This window comes from Crassostrea angulata, chromosome 9 (assembly GCF_025612915.1).
Source record: "Crassostrea angulata isolate pt1a10 chromosome 9, ASM2561291v2, whole genome shotgun sequence".
NCBI lineage: Eukaryota > Metazoa > Mollusca > Bivalvia > Ostreida > Ostreidae > Magallana > Magallana angulata.
Genome location: NC_069119.1, coordinates 13,547,092 through 13,567,919, shown reverse-complemented (window position 1 = coordinate 13,567,919; position 20,828 = coordinate 13,547,092). Strand labels below are relative to the sequence as shown.

Genomic DNA, 20,828 nt, shown 5'->3' with positions numbered 1-20,828 from the left:
TGACAACATGTATGACATATTTTATTTTACAAATAACACAGGAATCACTGTTTGCGAACTACTTATGTAAATAACATGTAACTTTACACGCAATGATTAGCTGTTGCATTTAGAGGTATTTAAAGATCACAAAAGTTAATGGAAAAACACAGTAGAATGTGAATATAGTGTTATAGCTGTTGTAGCTTTCAACACTCTTTACAAGCCAAAGATATGTGTACTAATGTAAATATAATAAAATATGTTCAAACCAGTATTTCCCATAATCCATAAAATATACCTTATTGTATTGCATCATGTTGAAAGCTACGGCATTTATAACACTGTAATACACACAGGGTACTCAAAGGTTGAAATGACCTGTTTTATTATGAAATCACAAACGTTGAACGCTTTAAACTGCAACGTCACAAGCGAAAATCAAAGTTCACATTTGTGGCTGTTACTGTGGCTCTTCAATTCATATGAACTTACCCTCGGGATAATATAGGAATTTCAATGTATAAATCACATTTGCAGACAAGGCAAGAAGTTCCAAAAATGTAAATATGAGCATTAAATCATATTTTTGAAAGATACAGTTTCATAACTGCAGCGATGTGTGCAAACAAATTCATACCGCACTAACGCGCGTTACTTAATTTGTATGCACACGCCGCTGTAAACTGTAACGACAAAAGCGAAAATTAAAGTTCATGCTTGTATTCTATTCATATGAACTTACCCTTAGGATAATATAGGAATTTTAAGGTATAAATCACTTGGACAAAAAGTTAAAAAATGTAAACAAAACCATCGAATTATGATTTTTTGAAAGATACAGTCTCATAACTACAGCGATGTGTGCATACAAATTTTCATGATTCAATGCTTTAGTAACCATTCCTGTCGTTGTCACAAAGTATCCAATCATTAAAACCAACGCAAAAATTCATTTCATTCCTCTTTATTGTTTAGAGTATCAAATTTCACAAATAAAAGGGACATTACTTGTGCCTTCTACTCCGCCAGTAGCTCCTACTGCATTCATTACGAATGCTAATGCCGTAGGTGAAGCAATCTCCACATAAGCTGGGCCAAGGTAAGGAAGAGGGTCGCCATTGTCAGTTAACCATGGCGAGGAAAAGGAACTTCTCGATCCCTGAATCCAAACGCCGATGAGCGAATTTTGTACTGAAAGAAATTAAAATTAATATTGATTATATATAACTGGTCGTGACATGATATATATCCTTAAAGAGAAGAACTTTATATAAAGATGTAGAAAATTGATTCAATTTTTAAATCTAAAATTATATAGCTTCTTTCTTTATAAAACCATCATGTAATGCTCAATGAATTAAGATAGTTCAACGCAAAAGGGATTTAAAGAAATATCCCAGAAATAATAACAAAAAACAAAGAAACAAATAATTTAACATAAACTTTAAAAAAAAAATAACAAAATAAACATCTTAACGAGTGTTTGTACGTGTGGAAGTACACAATTAACCTATTTTAAAATATTAAACCTAAAAATAAATCGTTCATCATTTCATTGAATGAATATGGTCAAAAGGTTAATTCAGGCTGCATATCAAGCTGTTTACTTAAGTTGAATGAACAAGTGCCATCTTTGAGATAAGTACCTAATTCCAATTGCAAAAACAATCTGATTTCTAAGACGAGTTAATAGATACATGTTTACATCTACCAAGCATGACTATTTCTAACGGAAATTGATTGTAATTCATAGCTCTGTGTAAATTGACAAGATCAACTGAAATCTACAAGCCCTTTTTATCGATTTGTTGAAACAATATTTTGTGCAACGTCGCCACCTTCTTACCCCGCATGGATCACCAAAGAAAGCATTTACTTACAATTTACATCCACTGTGGGGGTTTTTTCTTTGTGCCTTAAATTCATACAGTTCTGACTGAACGGGCTGAAATATACGCGGTCCGGTGAAACAAAGGGCTCGAGTGTGCGTGATATTACGCATTTCTTTAATTTAAAATGCAATTGTTTGATAAGGTAATGTTAGAGTAGCTATAACAAATAATTTATACATTGATCGTTGATATTTTCTTTGTAAATTTTGTGTTTATTTCCAGAAAAACTAGCTACATTGATATATATATATATATATATATATATATATATATATATATATATATATATATATATATATATATATATATATATATATATATATATATATATATATATATATATTACATCCTTTTTTCAAGGAATGGACGTATTGATTGTAAAAGTAAACAAAACCCACTAAATTACTGATAATGTACAAAAGTACGTCAGCTAAAAGAAACAACATACTCGTCTTTAAGGGGGATGTGTGGCCATTTTGTACATTTGTGCATGCTTTTCGAACGAAATGACATGTAGGACTTCATATTTATTGCTTTTATATCTTTTGGCAACATTTTTGACCAGTTTCAGGCAGAAACAAGCCAGTTCAAGAAATGTCTACACTCTGATCCTCAATTGTACAAAATGGCCGAACATTCCCCTTAATGGGAGTTTGAGTCTGACATCATCATGACCACTCCGTGCAGTCCGTGATTTTTCTTAGGCTGCTTAAGGTTTCGACCAATCATTTAACGGGGCGTGTAGATTTCAGTCCTGTCGGTTTATACACAGCTATGAATTGCAATTAATTTCCGTAAGAAAGAGAGGAAATCTTACTTGGTATATAACATGGTACTTGCACGTAACTGACTTATGTAGATTATGTTTTTTTTCTACAATATTTGCTATGTTTTATTCCAAGCTTGTGTGAATAACCAAAGAATCATTTTTGTTAAGTAAATGTTTACCAACGAAGGATTTCACTCTCTCATACTCGGCTTCAGAGTTCATTAACAGGAGCCGTCCTCCATCATTAGCACACTGTTGTCTGGCGTCAGTATTGGTCTTAGGTTCAGTATACAGACGATAGCATCCCAACACGGGGTCAGCCGTATACCCCGGTGCCGTGCAAGACTCTGAGGATTCTGAAACTATTGCATTGAGGCAAATGCATAATTTTTTCTTAGAAATGTAGATCAGTAGAAAAAATTAAAAAGTAGCAGAGTAGCCTTTTATCTTCAAATAACTTCGGAGAATACTCTCTCCCTCTCTTCTCTCTCTCTGACCGTATCTCTCTCTCTCTGGCCGTATCTCTCTCTCTCTCTCTCTCTCTCTCTCTCTCTCTCTGGACAACTGAAGTCTAATGAATGAAAGAATAAAATAACAAAATCAAAAAAAGGGGGGAAGATTAATAAAAAAGAAACATGGAGAAACTAACATGAGTTTTAATCTTTTTAAGATTTTTTTTTACTTTCAGCCAGCTAATATTTTCATTTAACCCATTACCTTTCCTTGGAAAGTTCAAAACAAGAACGACAGTCGTCAATGTTGCCAACTCTAGTGGACTAAAGATGTAGTCTCCATCTAAATGAAAAAAATGTAATCGAATTTTATAGTAAGCATTTCTACATTCCTATGTACAATTGAATTGATATTTTGAAATGCGCGAAATCGCAAGAAGCGGTCGGTCCTGGACTTAAAAAAATATTTCTAGCATTTGCAAACTACATAAAATGCAATATAGAAGAGGTGCTCTATAGCAACTTACTTTGAAAAAAATATGCACTTTGAAAAAATTATTCAAAATGCGTTAAAGGATGACTGCATTTAAGGACATGCGATATTTGCGAGAAAATAAACTTTTATAACAAACATTTTTCTTTCAATTGCAGATATGGTCAACATCCAAAATGCAACTTTACGCAATTGCGTTAGATAAATGTATGTTGTTAACATGTTCAAATTTGCTTTCATAGGCAAGGGTCATCAAAATTTCAAGAATCTCCATAAGATATTGAGGACTCCTACTTTTATACTGACCTCATACATAATCAGCGCATGCCTGTGTATTGCTTTCCCTTTAACAGTTCCTGTATATTTGTATTATCTAAGTTAAATATGTCAACGGTAGACTAATAAACAAACATGCTCTCATTGTTTAAATGAGAAAAAACTGATTCTCCTTACTTTTGCTTTCTCTGTTGTAACCAAGGGTTGATACATGTTGAATATTATAATTTACCACGTGATTTTTCACCTCAGGTAACTTTGTGAATACAGAATTCTATCACATGAGGTTTAAGATAGTATGTTATGTATTAGCTTGAACAATGTTTTCGAACACGTTGAGTTGCCAAGCATTGACTTAAGGTAGCAAGGGACAGTTTCGAATAAAGTACCCGTCAATATTTTTGTAAAATTGAGAGTTGCTGTACTTGAAGGCTTATGAGTGTTGCTAAAATTCATGAAATGATTTTTAATGATTATCATTAGTTAGAGGGGTGTATTTTGTTGAAATTGATATGCAATATGTAGGTCCCTTATGTTAGGTACATGAGAATCAGAAGTAAAATGCGAAATCTGCGGCTATGACTGTTGTGCTGACTTTACACAGTGAAATTGCAAGTTACAGACGGGAGGTAAAATAACACGAAAAGTAGGTAAATGGGACATTGAAAACTATACACCGGTAAGTTTGTGATAGTGCAACATGCACGCGGTACGGAAGGTCAACCCTCTGCAGGGAATTAGCTGGAGGAGGTCTAAAAAGCTGAAAAATCATGAAAAATTAGCAAAATATGAAAGAGTCAAAATTTCATAAAAACCAGTATGTAGAGAATTTTCCAGGTTTTGATTAGTAATTTTCTTCAGAAATTGGTGATTGGCCTTATAAAGAGTGAATTAAGGTATTTGTGCTGAATGGGAACTGAGGAAATTCTAGTTACAGAGTTCCGAAGACATGCATCTCTTGGCTACAATGAATTGTATCAAAAAAACTGTCCCCTGCCACCTAACGTCTCCTGTACTTAAATGGACGTGGTCTTATACCATTCTAAATAGTATACTTGTTCCATATAGTCAGCACCACCTTACATGTGTTGGAAATTTATCTATTTGTATTCCAAAATTTTTCATTTGTAGTGTATCCAAATAAAGCATTTTATTGGTTAAATATGATCCTTTATGGATCTGGGTTAGTGAACGCTAATGTTGTCTGAAATGTGTTTTAGTCTTTATGACGGGTTAATAAGATACTTAGATACCTACATACATTTTTCAGTAGACCAATTGTAAAATCGAAGTTTGGGGTGATTAGCCTTATCTTATTAAATATTGTTCAGCATGAAACCGTCTGAACAGCAGCTTTCGATTTTGTCAACAATCTGAAACGTGCTAGGGTGTACCCATGTATCGGTAAAAACATGTTAAACTATAGATAAATATTCCTTTAAAAACCTGCAGTGCAATAATTCCACTGCATGTGTTACCAAAATGTTTATATAATGGTCGTTGTTAAATGTTACTTAAAAGTAAGGATGTCAACGAGTACTCGAGTATCGCTCTGTCACGACGATCATCGACTAAAATTTCCTTAGTCGATTTCTCGTTTTAAAGTAAAGAAAGTCAACACATTTTTTGTTATAACCCGGCAGCTATTGGACTTCAAATAAAAAAAAGTTTTCTTTTCTCGGCTTTTTTAATCACGTTTCACTCTGTTGAATCGAACGGGTGTCCTTAGTATATTTTTACGAGGCTACAAATTGATATCTGTTTAATTTGTTGTTCAAATTATTGTTTTGAATAGAAGTCCTCATGCAAAACATGTACTTTGTTTGTAATAATCAAAAATGTAATCATATAAACTGAAGGCGTTTGTTTTTATAAAATCATTAACTTTAATTGTTGATTTGGCACGGCACGGCACGGGACACTGACTTAACATGAAACAGGTCACATTTGATTTGCCTAAGGTGATATGGAACTCAATTATGTGTAAGCGTCACAAGAAAAGGGATAAGCTAAGACATATCTAACGGATATCTAGATAAAATGCTTTTCTATTTAATTTTGAAATCAAATACAGCTATAATGCATATTATCGTAAGTTTTTACATGTTTAATATGATTAAGATACGGTGTATGTGAAATAAGAATAAGGACACACAGTTTCAAATAAATGAACGAGTACTCGGCTATCGCTCGACTAAAGGCTCCGATTAATCGACTAAGCCAACCGAGTAAAATTGACATTCCTACTTGAAAGACATGTTTTATTATGATATGTGTCTGCAGTTGAACTATAGTCAGTCTTTACTCATATTGGTACCTAGATATGTTAAAAAATATTGTATGTTTTTCCTAGAATATTGTGTTTGGGTCAATCCTGCCTTCTGTCATTTCCATACAGAATTTCCTCGACACATACATGTAGTTTTGAGAGAGAGAGAGAGAGAGAGAGAGAGAGAGAGAGAGAGAGAGAGAGAGAGAGAGAGACTGTAATTACAGTGTACATGTAATTGTTATTGATTGCCTTGCATCCATGAACCATATAAATATTTCAAAAATGCCAAAAATGCAATTGTAGTATTGCTGACAAAGATGTTGAGAGAGAGAGAGAGAGAGAGAGAGAGAGAGAGAGAGAGAGAGAGAGAGAGAGAGAGAGAGTTGGAAAAGCCATGAAAACATTTATAGTTATATGTCATTTCCCACTCAATGAGTTGTTATGGCTATTACCATGGTAATGTTTGATCCATGTCTCAGATACGGCATATGACCATAAAAAAGTGTAATCTGGGAGAAGTGTAATCCTGTATTCCGAATACACATGTAGCGTCTGCTTTCAGGGTACTCTTCTTATCGGGGTTTACTCTCTGTGTCCACTCTGGGTTTAATTGGGGTTTACTCTGGGTTCACTCTGGGTCCACTCTTGTAAACCCAGAGTAAACCCAGAAAGTAAACCCAGGGTTTAGTTGGGGTTTACTTTCTGTTAGGTTGGGTCTGATTGGTACTGTACAATGTCTTGTGTAAAAGGGAAAAATTTGTATGGACATCTTATTGCAACACTGCATTATTATCGGTATTTGAAGTGGGGGAACCTCTGAACGGATTACTAAGAGTTTGAAAATACTATAAACTTAACGAAATGTCTTTTACATTCTCTGAGAGAATTGGATTTGCAGAAATCCCATGAATTTCTTATACTGGAATTAAGTTTTTCCAATTAGTTTTTGTTATTGACGCAATCTTATTTTTGTTGTACATAGAATGTTGATAGTTGCAACTCATACAGACATTCATTTGTCACATATTAAAGGTTTTAACTTTGATCTTTGTTCAATATATAATATCTTTTTGTCCACTGGAAATCTAAAAATTTTTGAAGTTACACTGGTTGGTAACAAAAACAGATGGTTTCTGGTGATTCTGTTTTAACTATTTGACTCATTACATTTTTCACGTGTGTGCAGAATTGAATGACCAGGTGTCCTAATTTTGTCAAATAAGTGATATTGCTTTAAAAAGTATATCACTTGTGACATTGATACTGGTATATTAGTACATAATTTATTTGTAAAATCATTTGAAAAGTTTATAGTGTTTTTATGGCTTTTAAAATTACTGAAAGTACATGCACATGATGCAACTATCTTTTGACATTGTATGTATTATAAAAAGACAAAGAAACTGTAAGCTGGGTTTTACATTAATGACAAAATGATGTAATACATGTATGTACAATGAAAGAAAAAAGTACATTGTCATTATCACTTCATAGCACATTCTTGAAATAACTGTATTGAATATATATATGTATTTGATGAGTGCACAATGTTTGCAAAAATTAATTCTCTTAACACTTTATGTTTATTCTATTTTAGTTACCAGACCATGACATTACGTATATTTCCTTAATGGAATGCGTGAGAATTAGAATGGAACCTTATTCTGCATTTTTACCAACTCACACCATCTTTTCAAGATGCATGGAACCAACCACAGAAGAATTTGTTCTATACAAATCATTCATAATATTCTAATCTATGTCACATAAAAAATGTGTTGGAACTTTGTATGTTACTGGATGAATTGTTTCAACAATAAGTGTTCACATAATAAATATCAGCAAACATCTTATTGAGTGCACTTATTTTGTATTTTTCCTATTCATCTAACACATGTTTTCATATAACATATTTATATACATGTAACATTTTGGGAAACAGCCAGCTTTATTTAATTGAAATTTAGCATTTCTATTTTATACCAGTTTTTTAATATACTTTTTGTATACAAACAAAACATTAATTCTCAGTTATAAAGGGAAATTGACATGATATAATATTAATATTAATTTTTGATGGCTAAAACTGAATAACTGGCTATTGGTGTGTTAAAAAAGGTATTACTGCCTAAGGAATAATTATTGAAACTGGTAGATATTGTTTAACCATATCATACAAATATTTAGGTGTTTAATTATCAAATATTTTATACATTAGTGTAACTTTGCATATTTTTTTTCTATAATTTAATGTGTCCCATCCTAACATAAGTTTTGTCTCAGGGAAGTGCTCCTTAATTCTGTAATGATGCGCACAGCCTCTACTTGTACACTTTCTAATACATGTAAATTCTTCTGTTCCTGTGAGCAATTATCGCATAATATTTACATTTTAAACTGTCTTTGTCTCTGAGAACATTACCAATCAATTTTGAAGCCTACAGCCCATTAATTTCATAAAAGATGAGCGACACAAAATGGGCGTGTCTTACAGCAAAACCCAAAAACGGTATTGGCTGTGTCGCGTGGTAGTACATTGCATGTGCTACATGAAAATATAGTGGTTTTAAGAAATTGGAAATAATATAAATATAAGCGATAAGATCATTCTTTGAATATTATGAGGTGATAATTTTGGTCGGAGCGTGGTCAAATCTATCATAAAGCCCTTTGGATTTAACCTCGCCTCGGCCATAATTATCACCTCATAATACACGAAGAATTATTCCTTATTCCTTAAGTACATCACCTAATTCTGAAATAAGTCGAATAAAGGAAATGTATATATCAGTTAAAGACTACCTGTTTCGTTTATATTTTAAAGTGCGAAGGAATCATTCTTTCAATATTACATCGTAATGGGTGATATTTTTGCTCGGAGCGTGGTCAAATCTATCATAAAGCCCTTCGGGCTTTATTGGATTTGACCATGCTTCGACCATATAAAACTGTTTAATGATAACTACAATTCAGAAAGCTTTACAGTGCATCTTAAAGGGGCATGGTCACGATTTTGATAAAAAATTATTTTCCCGAATTTAATGTTTACAATGCTTTAGTGATGAATTTTTAATAGGCAACCAAAATTTGAGTGTCGTTTGTTGAGTTATAAGCGAGTTATAGAGCTTGAAATTATTCGCTAAGTAAACAAAGGGTTTGTTTACATTTTGAACGTTGAAGTAAAAATTTCAGTTTTAAACATAAAACGAATGACTTTTTTGTGCTTAACGTTAGGAACTGTTTATGTATGCTTAAAATAAATTAAAAGATAAACAAATAAGCTAGAAAAATATTTCTTAATGGTATATTGAACCTATGTAAACAAAAACAGGGCACGAGCCTTGTTTACATGACAAAGACTTGTGAGCCCTGTATCTTGCTTATAACTCTATGAATGACTCTCAAATTTTATTTCATCATTAGAAATGCATTTCTAAAGCATTATAAATAATAAAAAGATTAAAATAGAATTTGACCAAAATCGTGACCATGCCCCTTTGAAAATTCATATCTTATCCTTAGGGTAAGTTCATATTAATAGAATAACCACTGTATCAGCCACAAGCATGAACTTTGATTTTAGTTTATAGCGGTGTGTGCATACAAATTAAGTAACGCGCGTTAAGAAAATTCGTATGCATACATCGATGCAGTTATGAGACTGTATCTTTCTAAAATATGATTTAATGCTTATATTTACATTTTTTTAACTTCTTGCCTTGTCTACAAATGTGATTTATACCTTGAAATTCCTATATTATCCTTAGGGTAAGTTCATATTAATTGAAGAGCCACTGTAACAGCCACATTTAAGTGTGAACTTTGATTTTCGCATGTGACGTTGCAGTTTACAGCTCTCAACGTTTGTGATTTCATAATAAAACTCTTCATTTTAACCTTTGAGTACCCTGTGTGCATTACTATAGCATTGAATGATTTATTTTTGACGTCGTCCTGTCGATAACTACCGTCAGGTGAGCAGACAAATTGAATAACGCTCGTAAACGCGTTATTCAATTTGTCTGCTCAACTAACATCAGTTATTGGCACAACGACGTCAAAAATAAATCATTTCATGCTTAAATTTAGATTTCCTTTCTGATGAAATCAATTATTTACATAGATAAATCGATACAAATTGCAGACCACGTAGGGAGTAATTAGTAACAGCAAGAACAGCTGTTTTATAAAAAATCGGTTTAAACTGGTTATCACATATAATATAGACTGTTGAATTCAGATCGATGAGCAAGAAAATTATAATCCATGAAAAATAAATCTTCTTAATAATAAAATCAACTTTTTCTTGAATAATTGTAAAACATGATGCTTTGACAACATGTATGACATATTTTATTTTACAAATAACAGGAATCACTGTTTGCGAACTACTTATGTAAATAACATGTAACTTCACACGCAATGATTAGCTGTTGCATTTAGAGGTATTTAAAGATCACAAAAGTTAATGGAAAAACACAGTAGAATGTGAATATAGTGTTATAGCTGTTGTAGCTTTCAACACTCTTTACAAGCCAAAGATATGTGTACTAATGTAAATATAATAAAATATGTTCAAACCAGTATTTCCCATAATCCATAAAATATACCTTATTGTATTGCATCATGTTGAAAGCTACGGCATTTATAACATTGTAATACACACAGGGTACTCAAAGGTTAAAATGACCTGTTTTATTATGAAATCACAAACGTTGAACGCTTTAAACTGCAACGTCACAAGCGAAAATCAAAGTTCACATTTGTGGCTGTTACTGTGGCTCTTCAATTAATATGAACTTACCCTCGGGATAATATAGGAATTTCAATGTATAAATCACATTTGCAGACAAGGCAAGAAGTTCCAAAAATGTAAATATGAGCATTAAATCATATTTTTGAAAGATACAGTTTCATAACTGCAGCGATGTGTGCAAACAAATTCATACCGCACTAACGCGCGTTACTTAATTTGTATGCACACGCCGCTGTAAACTGTAACGACAAAAGCGAAAATTAAAGTTCATGCTTGTATTCTATTCATATGAACTTACCCTTAGGATAATATAGGAATTTTAAGGTATAAATCACTTGGACAAAAAGTTAAAAAATGTAAACAAAACCATCGAATTATGATTTTTTGAAAGATACAGTCTCATAACTACAGCGATGTGTGCATACAAATTTTCATGATTCAATGCTTTAGTAACCATTCCTGTCGTTGTCACAAAGTATTCAATCATTAAAACCAACGCAAAAATTCATTTCATTCCTCTTTATTGTTTAGAGTATCAAATTTCACAAATAAAAGGGACATTTCTTGTGCCTTCTACTCCGCCAGTAGCTCCTATTGCATTCATTACGAATGCTAATGCCGTAGGTGAACTAATCTCTGTATAAGTTGGGCCTAGGTAAGGAAGAGGGTCGCCATTGTCAGTTAACCATGGCGAGGAAACGGAACTTCTCGATCCCTGAATCCACATGCCAATGAACGAATTTTGTTCTGAAAGAAATGAAAATAAATATTGATTATATATATCTGGTCGTGACATGATATATATCCTTTAAGAGAAGAACTTTATATAAAGTTGTAGAAAATTGATTCAATTTTTAAATCTAAAATTATATAGCTTCTTTCTTTATAAAACCATCATGTAATGCTCAATGAATTAAGATAGTTCTACGCAAAAGGGATTTAAAGAAATACCCTAGAAATAATAACAAAAAACCAAGAAACAAATAATTTAACACAAACTTTAAAAAAAAACCAAAAACAAAATAAACATCTTAACGAGTGTTTGTACGTGTGGAAGTACACAATTAACCTATTTTAAAATATTAAACCTAAAAATAAATCGTTCACCATTTCGTTGAATGAATATGGTCAAAAGGTTAATTCAGGCTGCATATCAAGCTGTTTACTAAAGTTGAATGAACAAGTGCCATCTTTGAGATAAGTACCTAATTCCGATTGCAAAAATAATCTGATTTCTAAGACGAGTTAATAGATACATGTTTACATCTACCAAGCATGATTACCTCGATTTCTAACGGAAATTGATTGTAATTCATAGCTCTGTGTAAATTGACAAGATCAACTGAAATCTACAAGCCCTTTTCATCGATTTGTTGAAACAATCTTTTGTGCAGTGTCGCCACCTTCTTACCCCGCATGGATCACCAAAGAAAGCATTTACTTACAATTTACATCCACTGTGGGGGTTTTTTCTTCGTGCCTTAAATTCATACAGTTCTGACTGAACGGGCTGAAATATACGCGGTTCGGTGAAACAAAGAGCTCGAGTGTGCGTGATATTACGCATTTCTTTAATTTAAAATGCATTTGTTTGATAAGGTAATGTTAGAGTAGCTATAACAAATAATTTATACATTGATCGTTGATATTTTCTTTGTAAATTTTGTGTTTATTTCCAGAAAAACTAGGTACATTGATATATTGATATATATATATTTTACATCCTTTTTCCAAGGAATGGACGTATTGATTGTAAAAGTAAAAAAACCCCATTAAATTACTGATAATGTACAAAAGTACGTCAGCTAAAAGAAACAACATACTCGTCTTTAAGGGGGATGTGCGGCCATTTTGTACATTTGTGCATGCTTTTCGAACGAAATGACATGTAGGACTTCATAAATTTTGCTTTTATATCTTTCGGCAACATTTTTGACCAGTTTCAGGCAGAAACAAGCCAGTTCAAGAAATGTCTACACTCTGATCCTCAATTGTACAAAATGGCCGAACATCCGTTTGAGTCTGACATCATCATGACCACTCCGTGCAGTCCGTGTTTTTTTCTTAGGTTGCTTAAGGTTTCGACCAATCATTTAACGGGGCGTGTAGATTTCAGTCCTGTCAGTTTATACACAGCTATGAATTGCAATTAATTTCCGTAAGAAAGAGAGGAAATGAGAGGAAATTGGTGAATGTAAATATAACATGGTACTTGCACGTAACTGACTTATGTAGATTATGTATTTTTCTCTACAATATTTGATATGTTTTATTCCAAGCTTGTGTGAATAACCAAAGAATCATTTTTGTTAAGTAAATGTTTACCAACGAAGGATTTCACTCTCTCATACTCGGCTTCAGAGTTCATTAACAGGAGCCGTCCTCCATCATTAGCACACTGTTGTCTGGCGTCAGTATTGGTCTTAGGTTCAGTATACAGACGATAGCATCCCAACACGGGGTCAGCCGTATACCCCGGTGCCGTGCAGGACTCTGAGGATTCTGAAACTATTGCATTGAAGCCAATGCATGATTTTTTCTTAAAAATGTAGATCAGTAGAAAAAATTAAAAAGTAGCAGAGTAGCCTTTTATCTTCAAATAAATTCGGAGAATACTCTCTCCCTCTCTTCTCTCTCTCTCTGACCGTATCTCTCTCTTTGACCGTATCTCTCTCTCTCTCTCTCTCTCTCTCTCTCTCTCTCTCTCTCTCTCTCTCTCTCTCTCTCTGGACAACTGAAGTCTAATGAATGAAAGAATAAAATAACAAAATGAAAAATAGAGAGGAAAATTAATAAAAAAGAAACATGGAGAAACTAACATGAGTTTTAATCTTTTTAAGATTTTTTTTTACTTTCAGCCAGCTTATATTTTCATTTAACCCATTACCTTTTCTTGGAAAGTTCAAAACAAGAACGACAGTCGTCAATGTTGCCAACTCTAGTGGACTAAATATGTAGTCTCCATCTAAATGAAAAAAATGTAATCGAATTTTATAGTAAGCATTTCTACATTCCTATGTACAATTGAATTGATATTTTGAAATGCGCGAAATCGCAAGAAGCGGTCGGTCCTGGACTTAAAAAAATATTTCTAGCATTTACAAACTACATAAAATGCAATATAGAAGAGGTGCTCTATGACAACTTACTTTGAACAAAATATGCACTTTGAAAAAATTATTCAAAATGCGTTAAAGTATGACTGCATTTAAGGACATGCGATATTTGCGAGAAAATAAACTTTTAAAACAAACATTTTTCTTTCAATTGCAGATATGGTCAACATCCAAAATGCAACTTTACGCAATTGCGTTAGATAAATGTATGTTGTTAACATGTTCAAATTTGCTTTCATAGGCAAGGGTCATCAAAATTTCAAGAATCTCCATAAGATATTGAGGACTCCTACTTTTATACTGACCTCATACATAGTCAGCGCATGCCTGTGTATTGCTTTCCCTTTAACAGTTCCTGTATATTTGTATTATCAAAGTTAAATATGTCAACGGTAGACTAATAAACAAACATGCTCTCATTGTTTAAATGAGAAAAAACTGATTCTTCTTACTTTTGCTTTCTCTGTTGTTACCAAGGGTTGATACATGCTGAATATTATAATTTACCACGTGATTTTTCATCTCAGGTAACTTTGTGAATACAGAATTCTATCACATGAGGTTTAAGATAGTATGTTATGTATTAGCTTGAACAATGTTTTCGAACACGTTGAGTTGCCAAGCATTGACTTAAGGTAGCAAGGGACAGTTTCGAATAAAGTACCCGTCAATATTTTTGTAAAATTGAGAGTTGCTGTACTTGAAGGCTTATGAGTGTTGCTAAAATTCATGAAATGATTTTTAATGATTATCATTAGTTAGAGGGGTGTCTCTTTTTGAAATTGATATGCAATATGTAGGCCCCTTATGTTAGGTACATGAGAATCAGAAGTAAAATGCGAAACCTGCGGCTATGACTGTTGTGCTGACTTTACACAGTGAAATTGCAAGTTACAGACGGGAGGTAAAATAACACGAATAGCAGTTAAATGGGACATTGAAAACTATACACCGGTAAGTTTGTGACATGTGATAGTGCAACATGCACGCGGTACGGAAGGTCAACCCTCTGCAGGGAATTAGCTGGAAGAGGTCTAAAAAGCTGAAAAGTCATGAAAAATTAGCAAAATTGAAAGGGTCAAAATCTCATAAAAACCAGTATGTAGAGAATTTTACAGGTTTTGATTAGTAATTTTCTTCAGAAATTGGTGATTGGCCTCATAAAGAGTGAATTAAGGTATTTGTGCCGAATGGGAACTGAGGAAATTCTAGTTACAGAGTTCCGAAGACATGCATCCCTTGGCTACAATGAATTGTAACAAAAAAACTGTCCCCTGCCACCTAACGTCTCCTGACGTGGTCTTATACCATTCTAAATAGTATACTTGTTCCATATAGTCAGCACCACCTTACATGTGTTGGAAATTTATCTATTTGTATTCCAAAATTTTTCATTTGTAGTGTATCCAAATAAAGCATTTTATTGGTTAAATATGATCCTTTATGGATCTGGGTTAGTGAACGCTAATGTTGTCTGAAATTTGTTTTAGTCTTTATGACGGGTTAATAAGATACTTAGACACCTACATACATTTTTCAGTAGACCAATTGTAAAATCGAAGTTTGGGGTGATTAGCCTTATCTTATTAAATGCTGTTCAGCATGAAACCGTCTGAACAGCAGCTTTCGATTTTGTCAACAATCTGAAACGTGCTAGGGTGTACCCATGTATCGGTAAAAACATGTTAAACTATAGATAAATATTCCTTTAAAAACCTGCAGTGCAATAATTCCACTGCATGTGTTACCAAAATGTTTATATAATGGTCGTTGTGAAATGTTACCTAAAAGTAAGGATGTCAACGAGTACTCGAGTATCGCTCTGTCACGACGACCATCGACTAAAATTTTCTTAGTCGATTTCTCGTTTTAAAGTAAAGAAAGAAAGTCAACACATTTTTTTGTTATAACCCGGCAGCTATTGGTTTTCTTTTCTCGGCTTTTTTAATCACGTTACTATAGCATTGAATGATTTATTTTTGACGTCGTCGTGTCAATAACTGCCGTTAGGTGAGCAGACAAATTGAATAACGCGCGTTAGCGCGTTATGATAATTTGTCTGCTCATCTGACGGCAGTTATTGACACGACGACGTCAAAAATAAATCATTTAATGCTTATATTTACATTCCCCTACTGAAGAAACCAATTGTTTACTTAAATAAATCGATATAAAGTGCAGATCACGGAAGGAGTAAATTAGTAACAGCAAGAACAGCTGATTTGTAAAACCGGTTTAAACTGGTTATAACAGAGACATTTGAGATGAGATCGACGAGCCTGGAAATATAATCCATGAAAAGTAACTATTGAAATTTTGGTTTTTACAATAAAGTCAACTGTTTTGTTGAATAATTATAAAACATGGTGTTTTGACAACATTTATGAAATACATTTTTTAACCGATAACATAGAAATCACTGTTTGAGAACTATTTATGTAAATTACTTGTAAATTCATACGCAGTGAATAGGTGTTGCATTTAGAGGCATTTAAACATCACGGAATTTAATGGGAAAACACAGTAGAATGTAAATATACTCTGTTGAATCGAACGGGTGTCCCTGGTACATATTTAAGAGGTTACAAATTGATATCTGTTTAATTTGTTGTTCAAATTATTGTTTTGAATAGAAGTACTTATGCAAAACATGTACTTAAAAGATCAATTTGTGGTTCTACTATACAGTTACATGTATTGATTGGATTAGATGTTTGTAATAATCAAAAATGTAATCATATAAACTGAAGGCGTTTGTTTTTATAAAATCATTAACTTTAATTGTTGATTTGGCACGGCACGGCACGGCACGGGACACTGACTTAACATGAAACAGGTCACATTTGATTTGCCTAAGGTGATATGAACTGAATTATGTGTAAGCGTCACAAGAAAAGGGAAAAGCTTAGACATATCTAACGGATATCTAGATATAATACTTTTCAATTTATTTGAAATCAAATACATCTACATGTATAATGCATATTATCATAATTTTTTACATGTTTAATATGGTTAAGATACGATGTATGTGAAATTAGAATGAGGACACACAGTTTCATATAAATGAACGAGTACTCGACTAGCGCTCAACTAAATGCTCCGACTAATAGACTAAGCCAACCGAGTAAAATTTAAATCCCTACTTGAAAAGCATGTTTTAGTATGATATAATTATAGTCAGTTTTTACATATATTGGTACCTAAATATGTTAAAAAAATATTGTATGTTTTTCCTAGAATATTGTGTTTGCGTCAATCATGCCTTCTGTCATTTCCATACAGAATTTCCTCCACACAAACATGTAGTTTTGATACATGCATATGTATCTCTTTTAAACTGTTTACTTTGTGTGTTATTTATCTATGAACGATAAGAGTGTTTATGAATCAAGGGTCTGCATTTGTTATGTAAATATAACATTATACAATTGAGATTATGAGAGAGATATAGATTCTGTGTGTGTGTGTGTGTGTGTGTGTGTGTGTGTGTGTGTGTGTGTGTGTGAGAGAGAGAGAGAGAGAGAGAGAGAGAGAGAGAGAGAGACTGTAATTACAGTGTACACGTAATTGTTATTGAAGAGAGAGAGAGAGAAAGAGAGAGAGAGAGGGACTGTTGGAAAATATAGTTATATGTCATTTCCTACTCAATGAGTTGTTATGGCTATTACCATGGTAATGTTTGACCCATGTCTCAAATACGGCATATGACCATAAAAAAGTGTAATCTGGGACACACCCTTTTGTTTTGATGATGACAGCATGATAGTGTATCTTTTTTCTTCTAATCTACAGGTTTCTGAAAATCAGAAATATAGAAATATTGTCAATTTGATATTGCTTATGACCTAATCAAGTCTGCTGAAGCCCAGAAGGCACTTTTTTGTCTTGTAATAAACTTACAACTACTCCTCTTATGTAGATATATTTGGTTTAAGCTGATTGAAAGCCAAGCAAGGTCATCTAAATAGCGACAATGTCTTGTGTAAAAGGGAAAGGTTTGTATGGACATCTTATTGCAACACTGCATTATTATCGGTATTTGAAGTGGTGGGAACCTCTGAACGGATTACTAAATGTTTGAAAATACTATAAACTTAACTGAATGTCTTTTTCATTCTCTGAGAGAATTGGATTTGCAGAAATCCCACGAATTTTTTATACTGGAAATATGTTTTTCAGATTAGTTTTTGTTATTGACGCAATCTTATTTTTGTTGTACATAGAATGTTGATAGTTGCAACTCATACAGACATTCATTTGTCACATATTAAAGCTTTATGACTTTGATCTTTGTTCAATATATAATATCTTTTTGTCCACTGGAAATCTAAAAATCTTTGAAGCTACACTGGTTGGTTACAAAAACAGATGGTTTCTGGTGATTCTGTTTTAACTATTTGATTCATTACATTTTTCATGTGTGTGCAGACTTGATTGACCGGGTGTCCTAATTTTGTCAAATAAGTGATATTGCTTTAAAAAGTATATCACTTGTGACATTGATACTGGTATATTAGTACATATTTCATTTGTAAAATCATTTGAAAAGTTTATAGTGTTTTTATGGCTTTTAAAATTACTGAAAGTACATGCACATGATGCAACTATCTTTTGACATTGTATGTATTATAAAAAGACAAAGAAACTGTAAGCTGGGTTTTAAATTAATGGCAAAATGATGTAATACATGTATGTACAATAAAAGAAAAAAGTACATTGTCATTATCACTTCATAGCACATTCTTGAAATAACTGCATTGAATATATATATATGTATTTGATGAGTGCACAATGTTTGCAAAAATTAATTCTCTTAACGCTTTATGTTTATTCTATTTTAGTTACCAGAGCATGACATTACGTATATTTCCTGAGTGGAATGCATGAGAATTAGAATGGAACCTTATTCTGCATTTTTACCAACTCACACCATCTTTTCAAGATGCATGGAACCAACCACAGAAGAATTTGTTCTATACAAATCATTCATAACATTCTAATCTATGTCACATAAAAAAGGTGTTGGAACTTTGTATGATACTGGATGAATTGTTTCAACAATAAGTGTTCACATAATAAATATCAGCAAACATTTTATTGAGTGCACTTATTTTGTATTTTTCCTATTCATCTAACACATGTTTTTATATAACATAATAGTATTTATATACATGTAACATTTTGGGAAACAGCCAGCTTTATTTAATTGAAATTTAGCATTTCTATTTTATACCAGTTTTTTAATATACTTTTTGTATACAAACAGAACATTAATTCTCAGTTATAAAGGAAAATTGACATGATATAATATTAATATTAGTTTTTGATGGCTAAAACTGAATAATTGTCTGTCAATTTCTTCTGTTCAAGAACAAGACCTATACATTTAACTGACAATAATATATATATATATATATATATATATATATATATATATATATATATATATATATATATATATATATATATATATATATATATCGCATAGCCCCCTAACTCCGTCACTACCCTAACTCCGTCACTTTCGGGAAACCCCTCGCCGTTTGAAATCAAGTGCGATTATGACGTCAGTTTTTGCATGTCAATAATTTTCAATCAAATGAAAACAATTTACAACGGTTAAATTTAAGAATGTGTATAATCATAACAAAATTACACCTTGCACATTTTATGCAACAATAATTGCGTGAAATTAGCTAACACCTTTTCACAGGTGTATCATGGAGTGAAATTTCAATGAACTATAATTCAAGACATTTTGTATGAAACTTCAAATTCACATTGCTTTATTTGTTTTCAATTTGCTATAATATCTTTATCGCATTTTGTCTTTCAAAACATTAATCAAAAAACATTTGTTTACGTAAGGCGTAATTGCTTAATCGTTTTTAATTAACTCTTAACTTTGTTGCCTTGATATAATTGACTCAATCAATTTGAAGTTTTACTCCGTGTCATCTGTCACTCATGCTTATAGTGCTAATTACTATTGTTAACTATTCTTATTTATATCATTTGTTCATTATTATCATCAGAGAGAGAAGAATTAGGCTTCGGATTGTTCGGGTGTAGTTTTTGGATTTCCAGAATTCACCCTACCGACCTAAAGTTCAAATAAGGTGCTTTTTACCATCTAGAGCATTTTAGTCTTATTGTCGCCGGATATATAGAAACGCCATATTTTCCCCAGTGATAGTTTGGTGGAGATATCCTAAGGGTAATTCACCTGGGGCTGCTGCATACACTTTGTAGCAGTTAGATTCCGTGTACCAACAACAGCGAGTTTCCCCAAGATTATTACATTCAACGTGTCAGAAATGCAACCCAAGAGCAGAGGATTTCCCCGCTCATTTCGACCATCAAACCAGCGTCGCTGCTTTTCGAGTTTCTTGACATCCCCAGGACTTGCACGACTACACTCCAGACTTGGATCCTGTTCAGCATGCTACAGGTGCGGAAATACGTTCACCCGCTGACACCTGTACTCGTGTCGAGCGACACGTTCGGAGTGTTTCGTGAGTGGATTACTTGGCCATTTTGCTAAAATGTGCTTCTACGCAACCATTCCTTGCCATTCTCATCCGCTGACAACTTACCCGGTGGCGACCAACGACAAAGGTTCGTTCTAAAATGGTTCGGCCAATGATGGAAGGACCTGCAATCGGACAGTACCGTCTGTAGGATCGACTGATGCCCAAGCAGGATCAAAACTCGACCCAACTGTAGGAATTTCTGAGAAAAAGCCTCATGAAGTTTGTGTTGCAATTGCTGATATTTCGCAATGTAGAATGCACCTTGCACAAACCAAGACCTTAAG

The 20,828-nt window shown here is 33.0% G+C and overlaps 1 protein-coding gene across 6 annotated transcripts in view; it reads right to left on the bottom strand.

The window, feature by feature from the left end:
• Positions 1–938: 938 nt before the first annotated feature.
• LOC128164347 (hemolymph lipopolysaccharide-binding protein-like) overlaps positions 939–20,828 on the bottom strand; it is a 33,799-nt gene continuing 13,909 nt past the window's right edge. For 5 of the 6 annotated variants that reach the window (XM_052828147.1, XM_052828148.1, XM_052828144.1 and 2 more), the window contains exons 3-5: positions 13,780–13,857; positions 13,218–13,400; positions 11,397–11,639 (exon numbers count right to left, since the gene is read on the bottom strand). In XM_052828147.1, the coding sequence (XP_052684107.1) occupies positions 11,428–11,639; positions 13,218–13,400; positions 13,780–13,857 (473 nt within the window). In that variant the 3' untranslated portion in view covers positions 11,397–11,427. Of the gene's footprint in view, positions 1,174–2,822; positions 3,006–3,360; positions 3,439–11,396; positions 11,640–13,217; positions 13,401–13,779; positions 13,858–20,828 lie in introns of those variants that run through there. The other variant, XM_052828143.1, reaches the window with a different exon arrangement.